The following is a 24,393-nucleotide window of genomic DNA, read 5'->3' on the forward strand; positions in this document are numbered from 1 at the left end:
CCCGCTGCAGGCAGAACTTCCCCTCGTCTCGGTAAACAAGCCCTGAATGACCAGCAGTGTAAAGGATCACAGAAACGGTCTGTTGTTGTGGATGTATGCGCCGCATGTGACGCGCCTCGGGCCGGCCCTGCTCCCTCTGATGGGTCCCGCCGTTTCCTGGTTAGCTGTTTGTTGGTGGCTGTGAATCGGGCCGCAGGCCGCTGCAGCGTGACCAGGGCCTGAGCTCCTCCGCTCGGACGGCCCGTGACTCGCCTGCGGGGCTTCATGTGACGCCGCCGTTCCCCAGTGACCCACTCTGATCCCGAATCATGACCTGAACGCGTCTGAAGACGGATGAAAACAAAACATCAGAGCTGATGATTTATCATCTACCTGCTAACTGCAGGCCTGCTGCACCGATTGCCGTTTCTGGCTGATCGCAAATTACCGATCTTTAAAAAGCCAATACCCATTTTTTAGTCTGAAATGTTGTTAAATAAATCAAGAACGTTTCTGAGTTGGTAACAGTGGGGCGACTGTTGCTGACTGCAGACCAAACCTCCCACTGCAGAGCGGAAGAGGCTGATAAAACCGGTGAATAAAATCGGCTTCACATGATCTCCTGAAATTAAGAGAACCGGCGGCGAAAAATCGATTCACTTCTAAGTTACAAACTTGAGCCGATGGAAACAGTGGATCGGTGCGTTCCTGATGGTTACTTCACGGTGGTCTAAAATGCCTGGAAAACATGAAGCTGTCCGTTAAAACACATAAAGTTGCATCTAGAATGAATCGGTTCATTTTACAGAACCTAGAGTGTAAATTTTCTAACCTTTTGGATAAATTTGGACCAGAATGGAAAAAGGTAAATAAAGTTTGGACAGTTACTTTTTGATTTCCATCCGTCCAACTGTCTGTCTTTAGTTTTTGCATTGTTTATTTTTAAAGCTTGATAATTATAAGACTCATTTAAGATTAAGGACTTCTGACACTTATGCACATTTAAATGCAAAACACCCCAAGATCCTCTGACTTGAAATAAAATCTGAAGTTTCTTCTGCTCTCTCTGACCTCGTGACACCAGCCAGCTCTGATCTGCTGGTATTAATGCCATAAAAGGCTTCAGGGTCTGGGAAAGGTCAGACCTGACGCTGCTGCAGCGGCTGCAGCTGCTGCAGCTGCTGCTGCTGCAGCCGACATGCTAACGCAGCCGTTTGGTCTCTGCAGGCGCGGGACAGTCCTCACACCAGCGCCGCCTTCATCAGAGTCTCCAAAGAGCTGAAGAACAAAGACGGCTACGGCCAGGTCGTCTTCTCCGCCTTCTGCAGGAAGGTACGGCTCCCGTTGGGGTCAAAGGTCACATCACTGCTTCCACAAATCTGTGGCTAACTGCTAAAGATCAAAACGTAAACATGTACTAAAACTACTGATGCAGTAAAACTGGATTTAAAGCTTCAGGCGGTTTTTATCTTTGTTTTAGCGATTAGCATTAAATTAGAACATTAAATGCTCAGTTATTTCAGTCTAGTCTCTTGGTGTTTTCACCAGAAACTAGACTGAAATACTTGGTAAAAATGTGATATTTCTGCAGTGAATGCTTATTAATTTAGATCTTGAAACGACGGCGAGCTGCACGAGAAGCTCAGAAGTGTTTCTTCTGTTCTATGCAGATGAACAGGTTCAACAAAAGCACAGACCGAGCGCTGCTCGTCACGGACAAGTTCGTCTACAAATTGGAGCCGAAGAAGCAGTACAAGGTTCTGAAAAGGCTTCCTCTGGACTCGGTGAGTGAGCTCAGACAAACGGCGCCGCGTTAGCGGACTCTCCTCTGAATAAATGATCTCGCCAGTGTTTCATCTCCAAGGACGAAGGCGTCGTTACTCTGTGTTTTGGTTTTTAATCATTAAATCTCATTAAAAATCGGTTACAGCGCCTCGCAAAAATGTTCATACTGGAATTCAAAGCAGGGAATTAAATCTGTTAAACTCTGAATGGTGATTATTTCTGTGCTGCATCAAGTTGTTTCCCTGCAGAAGGAAACTTTAAGGGGTGTGAAAACTCTTCATGGTGCTTTATGATCCTCTTGAATCGTTTTTACGTCCAGAGAGCAAAAATAAAACCCTCTCCGGGCCACAGCTGCAGACCCAGATCCAGACGGGAACCGATGTGGGTCAGACTCTGTTTCCTGTGCAACCAAACCACCTGCAACACCAGCCCAGTAACAACCAGAACACCCAAACTGACAAACCCAGGTCCTCATCATTAAACTGATCATTGATCTATGGAGAGTTTCTGAGCGGTTCTTTTGGACCTGATGTGGCTCAGGTTGAGTTTAAAGTTTTCAGAAACTGGTTCAGTTTCTGGCCTGATCTGAGAAACTGGACCAGAAGCCTCGCAGGACTTCTGGTTCTGAAAGGAAAGGCCAGTTTATTCCATCTGAAAATGGCTTCAGATGTGAAACTTTTACATTAGATTCTCCCTTTTATTTTGCTTTCTAACATTTTAGCCTCATTGCTTTATATTTGCTTTTAGTGCAACACCTTCAATTATAAAAAGTAAACAAACTATTTACATTTTTGTTTAGGAAGCGCCCTACACATTTAGACAAGATCAAATATAAACTCATTTTTACACATTGTTCTTTATTTAAAGAAAAGAAAAACAATTATATATAAATTACATAAATATATACACATCCTTACAGAAAGAAAAGCACTTTAAAAAATAATAAATAAACCAGAAAAATTTATTTCGTAACGTACCATCAGTCAAACATGCAGCCATCAGAAGCAGTAAACATTTTCACATTAAAGACCATTTTTTGTTTGTTTTCCACACTTTTGTTAGTAACAATAAACACAATTTGCCTACAGTCAGACGTTTTTTAAACCCTGAAAGGAAAACTTGAATATCAGAGCTAATAATTTAATCTCCGTTATTGAACACAAGCTGTAAGTTTGGTTTGACTTTAATATCAGAAAACTGAGGGAATATTTGTAGCTTAGGCTTAAATCTGAAGGTTTTCTCTGGTTCTGTGATTATGAAGGTTTGCATCACGGCTAATGCTAACTCCACTACGGGCTAACGCCTAGCGCCTGCATCGGCTTAATGAGTCAACACAGCTGCTTGAGCCGCAGGGCCAAAAACCGTCATTATGCTGCAGCAGAGCAGCTAAACATAGCAGCCGCTCCGCACTCAGCAGAGGCTGGGCAGCAACAAACGCAGAGCCTGGACAGAAACCGTCTGAGGTTCTGGTCCCTGAACCCGGACAGAAACCGTCTGAGGTTCTGGTTCCTGAACCTGGACAGAAACATTCTCTGGGTTCTGGTTCCTGAACCTGGACAGAAACCGTCTCTGGGTTCAGGTTCTGGTTCCTGTACCCGGACAGAAATCGTCTCTGAGTTCAGGTTCTGTTTCCTGAACCCGGGTTCAGGTTCTGGTTCCTGAACCTGGACAGAAATCGTCTCAGGTTCTGGTTCCTGAACCTGGACAGAAATCGTCTCAGGTTCTGGTTCCTGAACCCGGACAGAAACCGTCTCAGGTTCTGGTTCCTGAACCTGGACAGAAATCGTCTCAGGTTCTGGTTCCTGAACCCGGACAGAAATCGTCTCAGGTTCTGGTTCCTGAACCTGGACAGAAATCGTCTCAGGTTCTGGTTCCTGAACCTGGACAGAAATCGTCTCAGGTTCTGGTTCCTGAACCCGGACAGAAATCGTCTCAGGTTCTGGTTCCTGAACCCGGACAGAAATCGTCTCAGGTTCTGGTTCCTGAACCAGGACAGAAACCGTCTCTGGGTTCTGGTTCTGTTTCCTGAACGTTTGATTAAAGAAAGTCGTCGTATTCAGTTTATTTCTCAGCAGCAACTCAGTCTGGAAGTAAATCATCAAGACTCATGTTGAACTTTTCATCCTGTGGCTGTAGAAAACAGCCCCAGAGCATCACCCCTCCACCACCGTGCTTCAGTTGATATTATAGTAATAATAAAAACTATATAAGATATTTTGTGTTTAGTACAAATTTGGCGGCCATCTTGTTTCTAGAGAGAAGAGACTTTTTCCTTCACCCTACCGAGCATCCATGCTGGTTGGGTCTTGACCTTTAACCTTTAGCCTGAGGCCTGTAGGGTCAGATGACGTTGTGCTGAATCTGCTGGGAAGGTTGACCAATAACATTTCATTGTTTTACATTTTTGTTTTTAATTTCTTTAAAAAAAATTTTTACATTTCTTCTAATTATACTTTATTTTCTTCAGAAGTTTTAAAATGTTTGGTTTTTAATTTGTTTTCAGATGACCTTTGACCCTTCCCACGTAGCACCAGTCGCCGTTGTCTTCCCAACCTCACCTGGATAATAAAAAGTCCAGTTTTCACCGGTGTTCTCGCTCTGCTGGTGATCGGTTCAAAAAGGGCTTTAAAAATCATACAAACTCAAAACTCGCATAAATGTTTGTGGAGAATTTGGACCTGAAATGTGAGATTTATTGCCTGATATTTGAAGCTGAGCTTCAGATGGGAGAGGAAATGGGTTAGAAAGCGCTGAATAAGCGCCGAGGGAACGGGTCGGCCTCGACGCCTCGGGGACATCAGCTCATTGTTGTCCTGTCTGGATTAACCTGAGTGATCTGTAAGAGGATTATAATCCACTCCGTCTCGTTCTCTAGCAGCTCCCACTTTCTCTCCCCCTTCAGTAAATCGGCGCGTTTTTCTAACTGGGTCACAGAGTCTCACTGCGCCGCCACACCTGAGCCGCCAGCCAAATCTGGACCCCACTTCGCCTTGAAACGATGCCCAAAGCGCGGTTCGGGGGCCGCATGTGGGCCGTCCTCCACAATGTTGGCAGTGATGGAGCTAAATAATCCAACCTTTCATATCATAACATTTGTTTTTCAGATTTAATGGAGGAAAGCCACGTTAAGCGCTCTTTATCCAGTAATTATTGCTCCAACTGTCGATGTGATTAAACCAGCAGCAGCTTTTTATTGTGACAATCTGCTCACATTTCTCAATCTAAGTTCTCTTGTTTTTGCTAAATTAAACAGTGGCTGAGAGAAACTGGCCTCTAAAAGAGTCAGGAAAGTTTCCTGGACACTCGGATAAACTTGAAGGACACGTTTATACCTGGAATGCCTGTAGGGGGCGCTGTATGTCAGCTACTATTCAGTTCCTCCAGGGTTTTGTTTTGTTTGCACTTAAGGAATGTTTTCAATGAATTTTGCGATATTGTCACTTTACCAATTGAACGGTAAATATTTATCACGGACTATAACTTGACATCAAGTCAGACTGAGGCAACAGAGTAGAAGTAGGAAATACTGCCACCTGCAGGAGGGAGTTAACATCACGGTCACTCAGTGTTTTTGACCGTTTCTTCCAGAAAATTTCCACTAACCTCGTGAAAAATTCAGTGAATCTGTTGATTTTGTGTGAATTTCATGGAAAAACTGCAACAGATGGAGACAAAAAGCTGTTTTTCATGCCTGCTAAGAAAAAATATGTTTGTTTCACAGTTTTTCTGAACCTGCTGCAGCCGTCAGTCAATGTGTTTGTTTTGTTTCTGGCAGTTTACAGGACTGAGCGTGACCAGCGGGGCTGACCAGATGGTGGCGCTGCACACGTCCTCCCAGGACGACGTCCTGCTGTGCCTGCAGCAAGGCGAGCTTTGCCCCAACCAGGACCGAGTGGGAGAACTGGTCGGAGCGCTGGCGGATCACTTCAGTCGGTCAGTAGCAGCTCATTCTGCTTCTCTTCGCTCACTAGCTTCGCCTGAAAATGCGTCTCGCTGCTGTTTTTAGAGAAAATGGCCTTTAGCTTCCTGTAACTTTGACCTCAGCTTCCCCCAAACCATCTGATTCTCCCAGACTCTGCGTCACTTCAGGTTGAAGCTCAGCGGTCAGAGGAACTTTGCTGTGTACAAAAACGAGGTGATTAGTTTTGTCTTCAGGAGACGGAAATATTGCAGAAAGATGCTTTTTATTGCATGTACATGTGCAGCGCCTCAGGACTCGCCACTGAGCAAACACGATCAGAACCTGCTGCCCTTCATGGTGGATTTGCGCCATTACATAATTGTTGCTTTTTGCTCTGTGAATCAGATACTGGAACATGAACAGAAACAAATCTGCAAACACAACAGCATTATTACATAAACGCTGTTTATCACCTCCATGTGTGAGTCCTGCTCAGAATAACAGCAGAGTAACAACTCAGCCGCTCTGACATTCAACACATTCGTCATAAATCCGAGTCACTCGTCTCCGCCGGACCTGGACGGCGTGGGTTTTCACGCCGCGCAGACGGATTCGCCGCGTTGTCGTAAGTGTTGCCTGCTGAGGCGCCGTCCAGCCTGCAGCCCCCCTGCAGCATTAATCCTCCACGTCCTGCAAGTGACGCACCGAGGAGACGGAACATCATGTTAGGTGGGCATTTTAATTTTGATTCCCCAGAAATGATTCAATCCTTCTGGGCAGCAGGACGTTTCAAATGCGTTTTACCTGAGAGGCGACCTATAAGGCTTCCTTGAACAGGTTAGGATAGATCTATGAGTGATGCAAAACTTATTCATTTAATTTCTTTGCAAAAAAAAACCCAAAACATTCTTAGATAATGAGATTTTAGTTTGGTGAATTCAGAATGAGCTGTTTTTGGGTCTCTGTCTCTTTTAAGTCCAATTAAGCTGCTGCTGGCCACGCCCACAACTCAGCATTTACACTCGCACATGAAAATGGCTGCAAACGGATGCACAGTTATACAACCATACATCTTTGAAAAGCATTAGTAGAGCCTCGGTCACAACCAACAGCTATGCAGCGAGTAGTTTCTGGACGATAAGTCTTTTCCAGCAGCCATTGTACAGCACACGCAGCAGTAAAACCAGCTGACCAAATGAAATGGAGCGCCACTTGGGTTGCTAGGTAACGGGCGGAGTTCTGCTTGGGTTGCTAGGTAACGGGTGGAGTTCTGCTTGGGTTGCTAGGTAACGCTGCAGTGTGACTTAACAGCTGAGATTTTGAAATTTCTCGTTTTCTAAACATTAATTTATTGCCAAAATTTATTTTCTTTTAATCTTTGGATTATTTTTAGACCAGTTGAGACCCAAATGGACCCACATTTATGCAAAATTTACATTTTGCATCATAATTGTCCTTTAAATGTCGCTGTGGCTGCAGGTGAAAGGCTGCTCGGTCAGACGACTCACTTCACTGCATCATCTAAAGTCCCTGAGTCAACGTAGCCGAGTCGAGACGCCGTTTGGCTTTTTGAGTGTTTTATTTGTGGGGTTTGGGGGCTGTGAGGACCGGTGGCAGCTGCAGCGGGCGTCTCAGGGGGGGGGAGTCGACCTTCAGGGACTCGTTGCAGCTCGTCATTGTGCCACCATCTGCGGTGAGTGCAGGGGTCGTGACCTCTGTGGGAGACACACGCGGGACGGAGTTGAAGCTGGAGGGGATGCTGAGCTAAAAGAGAGCATGAGCATGTGGGAGAGGACGAAGGAGGAGAATGATGATGATGATGATGAAGCACAGAAAACCTCCGCTGCGTTTCCGTCTGTCGGGAAATCAGACTCTGCGTCACTTCAGGTTGAAGCTCAGCGGTCAGAGGAACTTTGCTGTGTACAAAAACAACAATTTAAAAAGTTTTTCCATCTGTACTGGATATTGAACACATTTAATCTTCCTATTGTAAAAGAACGAAACACTAAATTACTTTTTACTGGGGCTGGGAATTTAACTTGCTTAAACATGTTGATGGAGTTTCACGTCCAGTTCTAACTCAGATGGCCGCGGCTCCAAACTGCGGCTGATTCTGTGAGGCCGACTCGCTTCACGGAGCCGCCCAGGCTCGGTTCTGCAGAACTGTGTCAGCGTTGGCTCCGGAGGTGAAACTTCAAAGCTGCTGCTGTCTGGTTGGACGCCAGTTTGTCGCCTCGCTCGTCGTCGTCTGGCTGCGTTCTGGTCCGGCTCCTGAATCGGAGCGGGCCGCGCCGCGTGTCTGGCTGTCCGTCGGTATGCCGGGGGTGTTGTGTGTTTTCGGCGGGGGGCGGACCATCTGCTGGGACAGCTGGAGGGTCTGCTGGAAGCAGGATTTAGGGTTTGATCGGCTCGGCCCTCCAAGGCTGAGCAGCTTTCTTTATTCTACGGCCAATTTGGGAACTCGGCTAATGAAGCCTTTCCTTTAAATTAATATTCACAGCTTTAGCTCGTACGGCTGCACAGAAAGTATTATCTATTAGGTTTTTTCTTTTCTGTATTTTTTTAGTTTTATTTTTGGGATATTTTTTAAATAATATATGCTGGTTTCAAAGCTGCAGAATGAAACTTTTATTAAACATATTTGTTACAAGAGAAAATCTGTGAAAAGTTTGATTTCCTCCCTGAGCTGCTACTGGCATCTGAGGAAATGCACCAAAAACAACCAATCAGAGCCAGGAGGAGGGGCTGAGCGCTGTCAGTCATCCTTATGTACTCGCTGCTGAATACGCCAATGGCAGAGAAACAACAGGAAAACCATTTATCTGCTGTTGTCGGGGGCTTTTCCAACTAGCTTAGCATTCATGACAGGCTATGCTAGCTGCTGCATAGCAGAAAACAAGCAGGGTGGGAGATGGGGATGAGCAGCACCACACGGAGGATGATCGACAGCACTGAAACCCTTCTCATTTCCAGGGGACCTTTAAAGAAGCACAGTCGATCACAAGCTAGTTGCTAATCAATCAAAATCCAAAATTAGCTTCGTTTTCACTACAAATGAGCACAAAACATCTCTAATGTTGAAAAAACACAATTTCACAAGAAACTAAATAAAAAATCACACAGGAATGTTTGTGCACTCGATAATTCATTAAGAAATAAGGTGGCGACAGATGTAAACAGCTATGAGATTATATAAATAGTTCATCTATGGTGCTGCTCATTTATCAGCTAAACATTAGCGTCTTATTCAGGCGTTGGGGCGTCAAGCCCCGCCCACTGGGAGCTACTACCTACTCTCTCTTTGGGGAGATTGTAGTCGGCCATTTTCCAGAAGAGCGATGGATTCAACTCGTAGGGATGACTCAGCGTTTTATAAACCGATGCTGAGAAAACTAACAAACCATCATCCAGAACCGGCTGACCTCTTCGTCGTCTCTGCCAGTAGTAACATCACGTCAGTCATGATTCAAAAAAAACTTTTCATTTCAGTTTTAAGAAATACACCAATTTGATGCGGATGAAAACCTTTTTTTTTTAATCAAAGAACATGTTTGTTGTTTTTTAAATCAGCACGTTTTTTAATTAATTAGGTTTATTTGACGGACAGACATTAAAATACACAAACTAAGGTGCCACTGAGCTTTTTGCTCTCCAGCAGGGAGATGAATGCATGAATGTCTTCAAAGGAAATCTTTTATTTCCTGAGAAAACCCCAGTGTCTGGAACAGAGCCCTGAGGAGCTCCTAGATCCTCCAGATTCATCCAGCTCTTAAAGAAAATCCAGAAAGCAGCTGTTGGGCTTTAAAACACCAGAAAGAGACGTAATTTATGAGCAGCAGCGTAAATGATGACCTCCTTCTCCTCCCTTCCTCTCCGGCGGGTTCTGCGCCTCGACATCAGCGGTTTAGTTTATAAAAATGGAGAGACCTGGTTCTGCGCTGCATTAATAGCAGCCTTCTGGGTCAGCCCTCCCTCCCCCGTGATTTGATTAACCCCAAAGCAGATGAGAGGAGCATTGAAGTGGAGAAGTTGGTGACTTTGAGGTTTGATCTCGACAGTTTGATGGACAGAAAAAGCTGTGGGAAAATCAGCTCCTCTTACTTCTAAATTAATTTTTAGGTCATGCAAAGCGTCATCCTGGTCCTGAAACAGCCGCGCGCGTCCCTCGGCGTCTGTCCTCGATGTTTTCGTCTCGCTGTCGGTGTTTCCTCCTCACTGCCGTCGCCCAGGTTGCTCCTGAGTTTGATCTCACATCAGAGTTCAGGCTCTAGTTTCAGTCATGATCAAACTCAGCTTAATGCATGTAGTTCATGTGAAATAAGACCCTCATCTGTTACCAGGTGATTATTTGATCACAAACCAGGTGGATTTCGATTCGAAAGCTCCTCTGAAGTATTTGGAGTTACTTTATCGTCTGATTCTTGGGATCAAAGTTGGATATTTGACCATCTTCTTCTGTTTAGACTGGATAAAGTTTCTGCACTTTGCTGAAAAACAACATTCAGAGCCGTAATTAATGTTGATTACTAAAATAATTGTTAGTTGCGGCATAAAACCAGGTATTGGAAAACTTGAAAATGTTACATAGTTAATGTCGTGTAACACATTAACATAACTGCCAGTATCGGAGATAAATACAGATTTCTGTGGATTTATGGACGAAGGAAGAGCTCCGTCTCGTTTTGGAGTTTTTCCCTGGAAAGCCGCGGTTTCTCCCGTTAATCCATGGCGTCCAGCTCCTCTGCCGCCTGACCGACTTCCTGCTGCGTTTCAGTGAATAATTCAGCGTCACTTGTGACCAAATGTCTCTTTCATGATATCAAGACTCAGTTTTCTCTCTTACATCGTGACATTTAGGTCAGTTTGAGCTCAGATTAGCGACTCACTACATGCTGGTTTTTGGTTATTTATCCCAGCGGTGACTTGCTGTAAATCGCCTTGTTCCCGTTATCACACTGCCCCACTGTGGGCCTCCCTGCTGCCCCTGTGTCCTGCTCTAAACAAATACATGACAAATAATTGTCATGATTTGGTGGTTGGGAGGTGGACGCGGCAGGACCCAGGATGATGAATATTTAATGATAAAGATGGATCAAACAGTCCAGGTCAGGCAGCACGGCAGAAACGTTAGCTCACCGCTAAAACCGGTAGCAACTGAAAAACAAATCTGAGCAAACCAGGACTTGACAGTTCAACGGCAACGACTCACAACAACGGACAATGAACGTACCACAGACGAGGACCCGACAAGAGACAAAGACAGCAGGTGGGTTTAAACACACAGGGAGGGTAATCAGGAAAACTAGACACAGCTGGGATCAATCAACAGGGAGGACAGGACATCACAGAGACGATCAGACCGTCACAATAATTACTGTAAGAGGTTGTAGTCATGGTGGCAGGGACATAAAGTCGTGCTGTCAGTAACTCAAACGGAGCTTTTAGGTTTACAAAGTTAATGGTAATATTGAGAGGTTAAAATCAGAGTCTGACTGGATGAGTCAGAGCCGCCGCGCCGCGCTGCGACTGAAGTCACATTTTCTGAGTCATTTTTCTCAGAATGATTCTCCGAAGTGAGACAGGAAGTGGCGCCTGCTGGGGCCGATGAGGCGGCTCCTGATGATGGCGGTGGACGACCTGCGGGGCAGTCCGCTGCCCAAGCGCCTGGACGCCGCGTGGTCGATGCCGCCCGCCGCCGCGTGGCCCGGGATGCGGCTGTTGCCCTGGAGACGGCCTCCAGGAAGCCAGACATGGCGCTGGTTAGGATGCAGGTGGAATATGGATCAAACGCTGGAGAGAAAATATGTTTGTTTTTACTCTTTTCAATATTTTGGCAAAAAATAAACAGAAAGTGGAAAAACCATAAAAATCTAAATATATTCTCTTTTCTGCCAAATATTCTCCCAGGTTTTATTTTGTAGGAGAATCCTGTTTGTTGGGCTCCTGCAGCGAAAACAATCAACACAACTTTTTAAATAATGAACCAGTTTATTAACTATTTTTATTTAATTTATATTTATTGTTTTTAGTTTTTCATTTTCAGTTTTTAATTTGTTTTCTTTAAATAATATACAGAGTAAGATGCATATAGAAGGAAGTGATCTTGTTCCAGCCTCCTTTTCAAGCAGATTGAATGTTTGAAATAAAGTCAAACAAACTGCAGGTTTTATTTCTGGTGATTCTGGTTCACAGCTGATTAAACAAATCAAAGTCTTGTTTCTCAGAAAAAGAAAAGATCTTAATTCTTGTAGAAACTCATCATCAGACAGTTTCTGCTTGCTTCTGTTGCTGCACCGGTGCGGCGTAGCACGGAGCAGGAAGGAGACGACCCTGAAGCGTTTCAGGCGCCGCCGCGGTTCCTCTGCCTGAACGCAGCCGTTGTTTCCTCTGTGAGCGTGGAAACTGTTTGAGCCCAGCGGCGCCTGCTGGGTTTCACGGATCAGACCAGAACCAACCACAAAATCATGATTTCTGTTCACTTAGGTAAAAAAAAAAAAGCTTATTTGATTTTATGGTACCAGTTTACAATAAGTTCATAGACGTGTCACTAATTCATCTCTAAGCACTTTATAAATCATTAATAACTGTTTATTATGCATGAATTAAGGGTGAGATGGAAACTATGTGCTAAAAAATCAGATTTACAACTGGTGACTGCTGACAAGTTGGTCTGAACAGATTTGGGAAGAAACTGGTAGATTTTGTCTCCTTCACACCCTTAAGGCATAATAAACATTTATAAATGATTATAAAGTGCTTAGAGATGAATTAATAACTTATCAATAAACTATTTATTAGCTGTCCATAAGGAGAGCGTTTTAGTAAAGTGCATTTTAAAAACTGGAAAGTATAGAACCAAGCTGGTTATTTTCATTGAAAGACAGACAGACGGGTTATAAAATACAAAATGTAAAACTGAGTCAATGTTTTAAAATAAAACCCGTTTAAATGATGATGGAGCTGTTTTGATAGCTAGACGTCCTGGTTTCCCAGCTGTGCCTGAATGCAGCGTTAGTTGATCCGACGCTACAGGCAGGCGGATCTGGACAGAGTTGAATCCATCTGGGAACCTAAACTCTCCCAAACTGCTTTCTGTTGGTGTTTATTAAGCAAACCTGGAGGAAAAATGGCTGCCGATCCGTCGGTCCTCTCCAAACACCATGAACTTCTTTCCATCATTCAGGTCAGCCGTTCTGCAGATCTACTGCTGAACATGAATTAAAATCAAAGGTGTGATGGTCTAGTCAAAGTTCAGGTTGAAATGTGGCTGAAGGCGTCATCTTTGTTTAAATTAAGCCATTTAGGAGCTTCTAAACATCAGAGGGTGTACTTACTTTTCTTAACATCATCCCTTGTTGCTTTGGCTTCGTCTTTGTCTAAATAGCTTGTAACACCAGATCAGCTGCATCCTGACGGAAAACCTCTGGAACTGTAACGGGGTGTACTTACTTTTTTCATGACTGTATTTTGGGTTTGGTGGACTCTCCGCTGAAGAGTAAGTGAGACCTAAAAGCTGCTAACTTTTCCTGCTAAGTGACCTAATGGTTAAATGAAAAGCTGCAACCCGCTGGTCAGGTTGGAGCAGCAGAACGACCGCAGGCTGGACAAAACTTCTGCTTTCCGTCAAAACTCATCAACAAACATCCAGAACCAATGAGACGCACAAACCGCAGAGCAGGTTCTTCTCATTTCTTTTCTCCAGAGGAGATATGTTGGTCAGGAGGACTGACTACCAGCCCGAAGAAACGCAGAAGTAGAACGTTGATGGAAGTGATAATGGCCGCCGTTGTCGATGGAGTCCGATGTGGAGTCGGAACCAACAGGACTGGGATGTGATGTGTTCACTGACACAGACATAATTATAACTTCAGCCGTTGTCTACATCCAGATTTACCATATTTGGCTTCTTCTGGTGCAGAATTATGACACAAGTCAAACATTAGCAACAAAAATGTCAAAAAACAATCAGATACGATTTAGTTCCACATTTGGAAGTGGCACCAATCTGATTTTATTCTTTTCTTGGTGGAAGGATTGGGATTGGGCCGTTCAGACTACAGAGGAACAGTGAATATGGGTCACATTATGATCTGGGTCCCATCCTGCTGCTTGTGAATGTATTACGAGTCAAGATTAAGACCAGAGAGCGATCAGACCAAAGCTTTTAGGGCTGAGACCAGTTCCAGCGCGTGATGCAAATATTGGGTAACGTTAGCTTGGTGCACTAGCTAACGGTGGCAAACAGCTGACAGGAAACAGAGAATACTTCCCTAAAACATTGTGTATACCCTACACTGGTGTCTTAATATTTATTGATAATATTGACTAAACTTGTTTGTGTGAGGGCGGGGTAAAGAATTTTGTTAGCGAGACAATTTGCTAACATTAGCTAGCTAGCTAGCTTTGCTAACATTTAGCGTGTTTTATTCTGGCAGCTTAATGATATTTCCACAGTTGAGGTCTTGACTGGCCTTGAATATTTGAAAGAAACTGATTTGGAAACATTTTCTTTTGCCCAATTTTGTTGTTTTTTGTTATTTACATGAATTATTGTAATTTGTTCCTTAAAATTTGAACATTTCCACATAACTTTACATTTTGTTCAGTCTGATGATGAAATTTTTAAATATTAAATGATTGATCATGTGATCGGTTACTCTGTACTTGAGCAGACTTTTTACTTGAGTAATTTCTTGGACGGATACGTTAAACTTTTACTTGAGTTCGGTCTTTGGGTTTTCTCCTCTCCTCTGATCTCGGTGGATGAATTATCTGCTGACTCTGCGGCTTCAGGGCTGTTTTGTGTCTGAGGTCGATAACCGGGCCGTAACGACCCACTGGGTCACAGGCCAGTGGTTCTCATGCAGTCACTATAAACCTTTGCAACCATCCCAGTGTGGAATAACCACCAGTTCTAGCAGAGATTCTCTCCAGCGTGAGATGCTCCACTCTGCCTGACTTCTCGCCTCGTGGTGTCGGTCGGGTTTGATGTTTCCTCCAGGAGTTGCTGCTTTGACCCAGTTCTGTCTGCAGCTTCACCTGCTCCAGTGATCTGGTTGTCGGAGCATCGACTCCCGCTGCGCTCGCAGGAACACACACCGTCTGAAATCAGAGAAGAAGACAGACGCAACCGTTTGAACATGAAAAGTGACGAAGAATAAACCTGATAACCCAACCCGCTTCGAAGTCAGGAGTCCAGGATTTACAGGGAACTCAACTCTGGAGAGAAACAAAACATTTTCAAATAATAAACTAGGGCAGCTTTATTACGATACCCCTCAATAAAATCTGGTTCCATAAATGAAATGTCTCCTAATCAGTACCAGGCTTTAACCTGAGGCTGGACAAACAAATCGCTTACAAGATATATTACAATAGATCAATATCTATAGATGACCTGTTTTAATAAATCAATAATCACATAATAAAACGAGCTCAATCATTTCCATTGATGATTTATCGTTTTTCTCCTATTTTTTTTTATCTTCCTACCAAAAACTGGAGGATAAAAGTCTTTATTTGGTGGTTTTGTCTCAACTAAACCTTTTTCTGATGGGATGGTGAATCAAACCGATGGTTATGGTTTCGGTTGAAGCTAAACCAATGAAGAATGGTCTAGTCAAAGTCTGAACCTCAATATAACTGAAAAGTAACCTGCGGTGCCTGGATGCATCCTGACTGAACTTCAGCTGCTGGAGTGAGGGAACGATGAGGAAACGACCCAAAAGACCAACCAGGAAATAACTTTGACTTTGTTTCTGTCACATAAAATAAACTCCTTTAAAGTTCTCGATCTGCAGCTACTGCCAGACGATGATCTGCAAACATAAAATCAGCCACTTCAAGCTTGATGCGCTCTTCAACAATTCACTTCAACCAATCAGGAAGCACCAATTGGATCATCTGAATTTTAATTGAAGGTTTCAGGCGGAGGGTTTGAACTGCCGTCATCAGTTATTCCTCAACACAGAAGTTGAATAAAACTCATATTTGCCAACAATCTGTCTCTTGTTCTGGTAAATATGACGAGTTGCTGTCCAACATGTGATGGCATAATTATCATGAAACCACAGGAAACGTTTGGTTTCTGCTTCTCAGGATGGTTAAATCTGATTTTCTCTGCGTGACGTTTATCCATTGTGCGACACTGAAGACTCTCCTGTGGTTCTGCAATCCGTTGATGCAGAGAACCAGTCGCTCTGAGCTGCTTTTGTGTGTATTCATGTATGACAGAGCTTCTGCGTATCTAAGAACCACTTCAAACTGGATTGAAACCACTTCACGCTCTCTACCTTCGAAGATCGATGCAAGTTCGAAACGTCTGACCACAGTAGAGCATCTGCACCACATCTGGAAGACATTTAAATGAATTAATGTTGCTGAAAACTCCAATATGTCTATAGACTGATTACTGGATACTCATTTATTTGTGGATTTTTCTGTGAAATGTTTGCTTATTCGTACGTTTTTTTTTGGCAGATGGTTCAGTGAACAGTCGCTGTGTCTGAGCAAACTCAGATCAAATGTGGCGTTCCTCAAGGAACCACATTCAGCTCACTTTTATTTGGTAACTTTATTCACACAGCAGGTTCTGATGGTCAACTCCCACTTTTATTTTTTGCTTGGTTGTTCATGCTACTACTAATTTAGACCCAAAGCGACTCTCATTCGCATCAGACGACGATAGATCTAGCAGAGCCGTGTCTGCGGCAGTGGAGAGCGCCACTGTCGTCCCTGGATGGATTTAAAGCTGCAGAGCGTGGCGTCATGGCCACCAGACGGTCAGCAGACGAAGGAAGCTGGTTAACAGAAAGATGACAGCAGCTTCTGACCCGGTTCTGTTTGGCTGTGGAGTCGGACCAGGAGTGGTGGGGTTGGGATGTGATGCGTTCACTGACTGCTTTCATCACTTCGTTATTATCATTATCAACCATTTAGATTTACTGTCTGGCCTCTTCTGCTGCAGAATTATGACGCATTTCTCACATCGACGTAAAACGTCTAAACGTTCAGACTGAAGACACTTTGAAAACAATTGAATACAATTTAATTCCACATATGGACGAGGCACAGAATGATGTTTTTTCTGTTGAAAAGATGGAATTGGGCCATGCTGGGATGAGGTCAGATATGGGAACTTTTTGTTTTGGTCTCAGCAACCAGCACAGCCAGATCCTGGGTGCAGTTCAGAGCAAGGCAGCCATCTCCCAGCTAGCTGCTCTTCTCTGCCGTCCTGCGAGTTTGTACCCTGATCTGTGTTGTAGAAACCAATCGTCAGAAAACGCTGAAGATGGAACGAACCAAAAAGCCAATTGTGGTCCAAACCTCGGTCTGGTTTTTGGTTGAAATGAACTCTGGTTCGGTTTGAATGCATACGTGAACGCCAAGCGGACCGGAGACCGCTTCAAAACCAGGAAGTGGACAGGGCAGAGCATTCTGGGTAAGCGCAACCAAAGCTAACATGTTAGCCTAGCGCTAGCAGCAGAAATGTCTCCTGGTCTTTAGCCAAAGACTAAAGAGAAATCCTCCAACCGCTAAAATCTGATGCCTCCATCTTGTTTCCATTTGGTGAAGAAGGAAGTTGCTCTCAGTGTCTTTAGAGGTTTTTGTGTTGTTTCCTTCAATGGTTCTTGGTGCAGCGCCCCCACAGGCCAGGAGGGGAACAGAGAAAGAACCACAGCAGCTCAAAATGTACAAAATGTTGAAGTTTTATCCCAATCAAACCAAGTTTATGAGACCATCATGAGGGAAAACAGCCTTAGGAATGGAGCTGGGCCTGATTGGGGATTGTTGGGGTAACAATAAACTTACAATACTTGTGGTATCTTAAAGTCGTGTCTTATTGGACGAATTAAAGACTTTGAATTATTCTGTTTCTAATTAATTTAAATTGAAACTATGAATTCAGCACCTTTAAAAATGACATTTCTCAGAAGGAGGTTCACAAAATATTAGGATTTCTTCAGAAAAATATTACCTGACACCAACTACTGCAGTTTCTTGTTGCAGCCGAGGCTGTTTTTGAATAAACTCCCCAGAATTTGCAGGCAGTATAATGGATGAAACGAAGCCAGAATCCTCTCACATGTTCTCCTGTGACGCACTCACCTGGTGAAGCTGGATGCCAAACCCGTTGCATAACATCTATAATTATGTAATCTGCAGAAATCTAATTCATCTTCCAAACGTTGGACTTTAATTCCAACTTCCAGAGAGGAGTCGGGTCCAATCGGTCCGTCCGGGGGAGAGGGAGACGAAAAACACTTTGATTTGACTCATCAGCCGCCTGCTGCCATGTTCGCCAAGTTGGCTTAAAAACCCGAACCAGCAGCGGATCGGTTACTTTCTCAGAAACACTCAGGTGGCCACGAATAGCAGCTCAGCTTCTGGTCAGAATCTGACAGGAAAATAACGTTTCAATCAGTTCATGGAGAAATTTAGTGTTTAGTGGGAGAAGTTGATAAGTTTGGATCGTCTTCAGAGACACCAACAACATGAGAGAATGTCCTGAATCCATAAAGAGTTTATAAGGAAAGCAGTCAGCTGTCATCTAACACGCCGTCGTACTGAAGCCGTTTTCTGTCGCACACAGTTTTTGATCAGTGGTTTTGTGTTTTAAGTGACTCTGATGTGAATCTGCAGTTTCCTGATTAACAGACGGATTGTTGTGTTTTTTTTCTCCCAGCATCAGAAAAGCTCTGCTTCCCGTGAAGGTCTGCCGCTCGGCGCTGCAGCTGCACATGCGAGGGAAACCCAAGAACGTGACGGTGGAAACCAAACCGGGTCAGAACGTGGCGGACTTCAAGAAGAGCAAAGACGGTTTCATCCTCCTGGTTCCTGAGAAATGAGATCTGAGATCCAAACCGGGACTTTTTAAAACCCGGTTTGTTTCAGGGTGGAAACATTCAAAGGACTCAAGTCTGCTGCAAAACTGAGACTTTCTGCTTTTTTTTATAGATTTTTTTATCTTATACTCAAGAATTATAATAAAATGTATCCATCCAGGTGTGTTTGACCTGAAACAACCATGGAGAATAAATTATTCCAGTTCTACCTGATGTCTGATGCTCTGCGGAGGAAACTGGACGTTTATTCCCTTCATTCTGTTTAATTTGCTCTCGTTTTGTTTGGGACGTTTGAGCCCCTGCTGGAGAAACTCGCCCCTTAATAAACTGAACTTACCGACTCATTAGAAGCCAAACCAGCTGTAGACGACCTGCTGAGGCGATTATCCCAGAATGTTCTGGAGATAAAACCGTTTGCAAAAGTAAGTCGGTGCGTCCGAATGCAGCGTGTGCTGCATGAAACCGGCTCCTGAGATTCGTTTATCTGTTGAGCAGCATTCACACGGCAGGAAGTTCAACACAATAAGACATAAATTACTCACAGAAATACATTTTCTGTGAGTAATTTGGAAAAAAAGTATCCCGAAATGTGTGAATCCACTTCTAGGCGGGGTTTTACTGCATAAATAAAGATATCAAGTTGTGTGTCATCAGCAGAGAAACATGTTGGCTGTTCAATTCTGACAGAAGAGCATTAAAGCTACGTTCACCCAGCAGGCTAATGCGACCCACATCCGATGTTTTCACGGCAGTCGGCCTGAATCCGACCTGTTTACCCTCCCAAAAATCCAATCTGAGTCACTTTTGTACGAGGATATAAATCGTATCGGATCGTTTTCAAAGCGTCTTCATCCTGAACGATCATGTCAAGTTTTATCCAAAGTGATAAACGGAAAAAATTCAGTCACAATAAAGTCTGATTTCTGTTCGGTTTAATTAGTCGTATGAACGACCACAAAAAATACAATAAATCAGAAAAGACCTCTTTGAATGTAGCTATAGTTTAGTGAATAAAAGTGGACCGTTGGTGGTTCCCTGAGGAACTCCACCTGTGATTTTAGTTCACTGAGCACATAGAAGCAGTTTACCAGAACCTGACAGGCCCTCAGATTTAGCTAATTATCACAGCCAACATTTGGCAGATGAACAGAACATCTGTTTTTAAATACTCTGTAATCTAGAATCTGTTTTGGGTTGAAACTGCAGCTGAGCAGCAGCAATTCACGGATTTTATTTCATTTTTACCGTTTTTTATTCCCCTGATTGCGACGGTGGATCCAGATAAAACCAGGATTGTGTTTAAAGTACTGCAGAACCAAACCGAGGCCGGTGTTAGTCTGCTGCTCTCCCAGTTTCCAGTCTGATGAATCACTGGCTTTGTTTCCGTCGTGTCGCAGCGCAGATTACAGCCTATATGTTGCTTTTATTTCACTCTAATCCTTAAATCGGAGCCATAAAGCTCAGATTTATCAGTCATGAAGTGTGAGAGCAGCTTCTCCATTTGAGACATTTTAATTATTGCACTTATCTGATCAAAGGGAGATATTTTAACAAAAGCACAATCTTATTTAAGATGGTTATTTTGATCTTTTTCTCCTCTTTCTTCCCGCCTGCAGTCAGAGCCGTCTCCCAGTCAGCTTTGCAGCAGTTCACTGCAGGTCTCATCACAGGACTGGGGGGGAAGTTTCCGGCTTGTTAGGACCGTTTAAATGAAAATAAAGAGTCAATTTCCATCTAAGAATCTCGGAATTTTTCTAGAAAATACTGGGACATTTACAAATTTAAAAGTAGAAAATATTCTAGATTAATCTCGGAAGTTTACTGGATAAAATATTCTGATATTTCTGAGTTTAAAATGTCAAAAATATCCCTGAAATTTTTCAGAACTCTCCTAAAACAAAAAGGAAATTTTGGAATTTGAGAAAACTTTTGAAAATGAGAAAAATTCCAAATCAAGAAATTGTGACTTTTGAAATTGAAATTTCCAAGATGTTTACTGGAAAATTTCTGAGATTAATCTAAACATTTCTGAGGTTTTTCTAGCAAATTTTCAACTTTTTTAACTGAAATTTTCAAGATTTTATTTTTTTTTTTTTAATTTTGAGATTAGGGGCAATTTATTTTCTAGAAAATGTTTAACTTTTCAAATTCAGAAATGTCTGTTTTTTTCTAGGAAATTTTCTAAGATTAATCTCAAAATTTCAGAAACGTTTTGTTGGAAATTTCCTCCTTTTTTCTGTCTACAGTGGCCCGTTTGCTCAACTTCGCTTGTGCACAAACAGGATTCCTCTGAGTCTAATCTAATTTATCAGGACTGAAGATTGTTGATGCAATCACTTAATGTTCTGAGCAATTCCATTACACAAAAACTGGCACCTGGTCTGCCTCACTTTAGAGATTAGCCGCCCTGCAGCGAGGATTTGGTAACGAGTTGGAGAGGATTTACCCGGGAATGTAATGTTTCCCAGAGCTCTTGTGGGTTTTTTTTCCTCCCTAAATCCTCTCAGCGTGGAGCAGGGCAGGTTTGGTGAGACCCGCAGGTTTCCAGCATCCTTCCGTCATCAGGTCACATGCTGGAGATTACAGTAACATGAGGAAGAGATTGCTTTTTCCTCTGACTCGCTCCAGCAGCAGGAATGCTTATTAATCAGGAAAACCAAAGCCGCCATGTTGGACCTGCTGCATGGAAACACCCAGGAGTCATCAGGAATGAGACTTCTTTAACCTGGAAAATAAACACAACCTGCAAAACGAGACAAATACCAGGAGAATAAATCTGGAGCTCTGAATCATGCAGTTCAAATATATTATGATAAGCTTTGTAGTTGAGAAATCTCCAGTTGCGTTTCCATTAACCATCATTGAGCAATTTGACATTTTAAAAATAAATTAACTTGAAGGAAACACGCCTGTAGTGTTTATAACGTTTTGCCGCTAGGATGAGTTTATTTGGTAGAACTGCAAAGGAAACGCTTTATTTGCATCAGGAGTCACATAATAAACAACCGACAGGAAGTAGTTGGAGGATGACGTCGCTGTGTATTTTACAATGATTTATAACGTTTACAAACTTATTCGTGTGTGATTTTATTTTAATTGTGTTTATTATTTAATGAAAGCAATGCAACTGCTAAATGTTTTTTGACATTAGCGGAATATTGGAAAAGTTTGAGGAAAAGATTTCCTCAATCTTGTCTCAGTCTCGGACTTTGAGGAGTCTTGAGTCAGTAAAGAAAACTGTGGAAATATCACGAAATTGCCAGAATATTCTCCAATTTGTTTAAACTTTCATTGGATGTAAAGTGAACCGTTTCCAAAGAAAGTGAGCAGTGATTATTTGGGAGACGTGGAGATTTTGCTTTCAGAGATGGCGGTGGCTACGTCACACCTCACGTAATGTTAGCAAAGTTAGCGAGCTAACGTAGCAATCTAAATTATATTCCTCGCCCTCATGAAAAGAAATTTAGCCAATATTAGCGGTACACTTTAAATTGGCAAGCTATGTATGTGCTGAATCAGTTTTTTCCGTTTCTTGTGGCTGTTTGCCACCGTCTGCTAGCTCACCCAGCTAGCATAGCCTAATGTTAGCATGGGGATCTGGACTGGATCTGACCAGAACGCTCTGTCTGGTCTTTACGAGTTACATCAATAAATGTCACAGTCTCAAACCAAATGTCTAATTAGTGAGCAAAATATTAAAAAATAAATATTTAGTTGGCAACCTAGATATTAAGTTTGAAGCTAAATATTTAGCTCCAAATAAAATATTGACTTTGAAACATTTATAAATGAGTGAATTAAATGAACTCCAGTTTTCCCTCTTTTAATATGTTAAATAAGCCAAGTTATTGCTGTTACTGGGTAATTTAACAAACGGACCCATAGTTCTGGTCCAGATCATCCTAAGCAAGAACTAGTTCAGCCAGGTTAAAAAGAACTGATTCATTTCAATAGGAACTGGATACGGCACTGTTCAGATTTCTATCTAGAAAAAACAAACAGTTGATAACCATAAATTATATTCCTCTTTTTCACTGGTCTATCACATGCGTCATAGACCATCACACGCTGTCCGAACGTGTGATGCTTTACATGATGAAATACAGTGGTGGAGAAAGTACTCAAAAATTGTACTTAAGTACAGTAACAAAGTACTTGTACTTCCTACTTCCCACCAGGGCCGTGCAGAGGCCACTACAGGGGCAGGTGCTCAACAACAAATAAAGGCCCATCTAACCTCATTCTAGGACAGAATATTAACAGCCTCTCAGCTTTCAGAGTTTAATAAACAACGATAAATTACAAAATTGTGAGATATACAATCAAAGCTAACGAACATCTCCATATAGAGCATAACACTATGCCTATGTAAGATATTTTATTAGCCATTTCTTTCTGCAGGTCTATTTTGTTATAGGAAAGTTTTGCAATATTCAAACCCACAATTTAGCAAGATATGCAAATCAGAGCTGGACCAGCAGACATATTTAGTCTTTACAGAATTACACTATTAAAAATATAAACAAGGGCACAATGCAACCTTTTAGTGACTGTAATATATAAAAGATCTGCCTGTTTGCTGCAGTGGAGATGAAGACGGTCCATTCAGGAAAGCAGAGCTGCAGCAAACTTTAACTGGACTGCAGAAAAAATAAACAAATATTGAATTGTTAATGTCACCATGAGAAAAGCTACTGAGTTTTGCTTAAAAAACTTTATAAAAAATTTAAATCACACATTTTTGACTCATGATATTAACTTTCTTTTTTGCAAAACAAACTTATTTGCGCTTGTCAGAAATCTTTTCTTGCTATTCTAAGTTTTTGTTTGTGACTCAAAGTTTTGCTTGTGATTCTCACATGACGTCTTGATCAGGGCTTAAAATCACAACAAAAGATTTATGATGTGTGTAAATAAAAGCTTATGTTTTATGAGTTATTTAATTTAAAAAAAATCTTTTAAACAAAACTTTTTTTTAAAGGAATTATTACAATTCCAAAAGTTTTGATTACAATTTTATTTTACTTAACTGAGGTTAGTTTTTTGTTTCCATTGAATGACTGGGAAACAAATTTAACTTCATACTCTGTGAACCAGAAACTAAACTTAAAATCTGGATTGAGTTTTTTTTCCCCCCCTCATTAATGTCACTTTTATTACATTCATTATATCTATCATGGTAATTCAAGGTGAGTTATTTTTAATTCTAAATGAACATCCTTGTTGGACTTTTATTTAAGTGTTATTCTCCTTCAAGATACATTTACCTAACGCTGGAATAAATGAAATGTACATTATGCAGCAAAGAAAATTAGAAGATCGAACATATATCCATAATGGAGATTATCGGTTTTGGACGGGCGATGTGCCCTTATTGCATAAGCAATACTAAAAAATGACTGATATCATTAACAATACAGGGAAGAAGCTTTTAGTTATCTAGCTTTGCTAGCAAAGTCGTTAGCTAGCTGCTAGCTAATAGCACAACAACAACAGCCTAATGTCTGTATGATAGAAATACTCAATCGATAGATAAGAACAGTTTTTCCTCACCTGGCTGTCTCCTCCCACTCAGTAGTTCTTCAGAGAAAGGCAGACGCAGAGGCCTGTCAGTGTCTGTTGTATTTCATTACCTCTCTGCTTAAACCGCGACTCCGAGCTGAAGCAGAAACGATACTTCAACGTTTTCCGTCATCTGACAAGCAGCAAGTCTACTCCACTTTATTCACCAAAAACGTTTTTTATAATTCACCAAAAACTGTTTTATAATCTGGAACGTTCGCTACGTTTAGCTCCAGTTAGCCGCCTTATCTCACTGCGCGAGAGGCAACTGCATCATGCGTCACGGGCAAAAGGTCAAAGGTAACAAGGTGACCGGCTTAT

At 42.4% G+C, this 24,393-nt stretch overlaps 1 protein-coding gene across 4 annotated transcripts in view; it reads left to right on the forward strand.

The window, feature by feature from the left end:
- myo1g (myosin IG) overlaps positions 1–18,723 on the forward strand; it is a 42,933-nt gene extending 24,210 nt beyond the window's left edge. For all 4 annotated transcript variants that reach the window (XM_081612405.1, XM_081612406.1, XM_081612407.1 and 1 more), the window contains 4 exons: positions 1,207–1,311; positions 1,650–1,763; positions 5,540–5,697; positions 18,351–18,723. In XM_081612405.1, coding sequence (XP_081468531.1) covers positions 1,207–1,311; positions 1,650–1,763; positions 5,540–5,697; positions 18,351–18,513 — 540 coding nt within the window. In that variant the 3' untranslated portion in view covers positions 18,514–18,723. The remainder of the gene's footprint in view (positions 1–1,206; positions 1,312–1,649; positions 1,764–5,539; positions 5,698–18,350) is intronic.
- The last annotated feature ends 5,670 nt before the right edge of the window (positions 18,724–24,393 follow it).

This window comes from Poecilia reticulata, chromosome 11, assembly GCF_904066995.2.
Source record: "Poecilia reticulata chromosome 11, P_reticulata-male-v2, whole genome shotgun sequence".
NCBI classification, from domain to species: domain Eukaryota; kingdom Metazoa; phylum Chordata; class Actinopteri; order Cyprinodontiformes; family Poeciliidae; genus Poecilia; species Poecilia reticulata.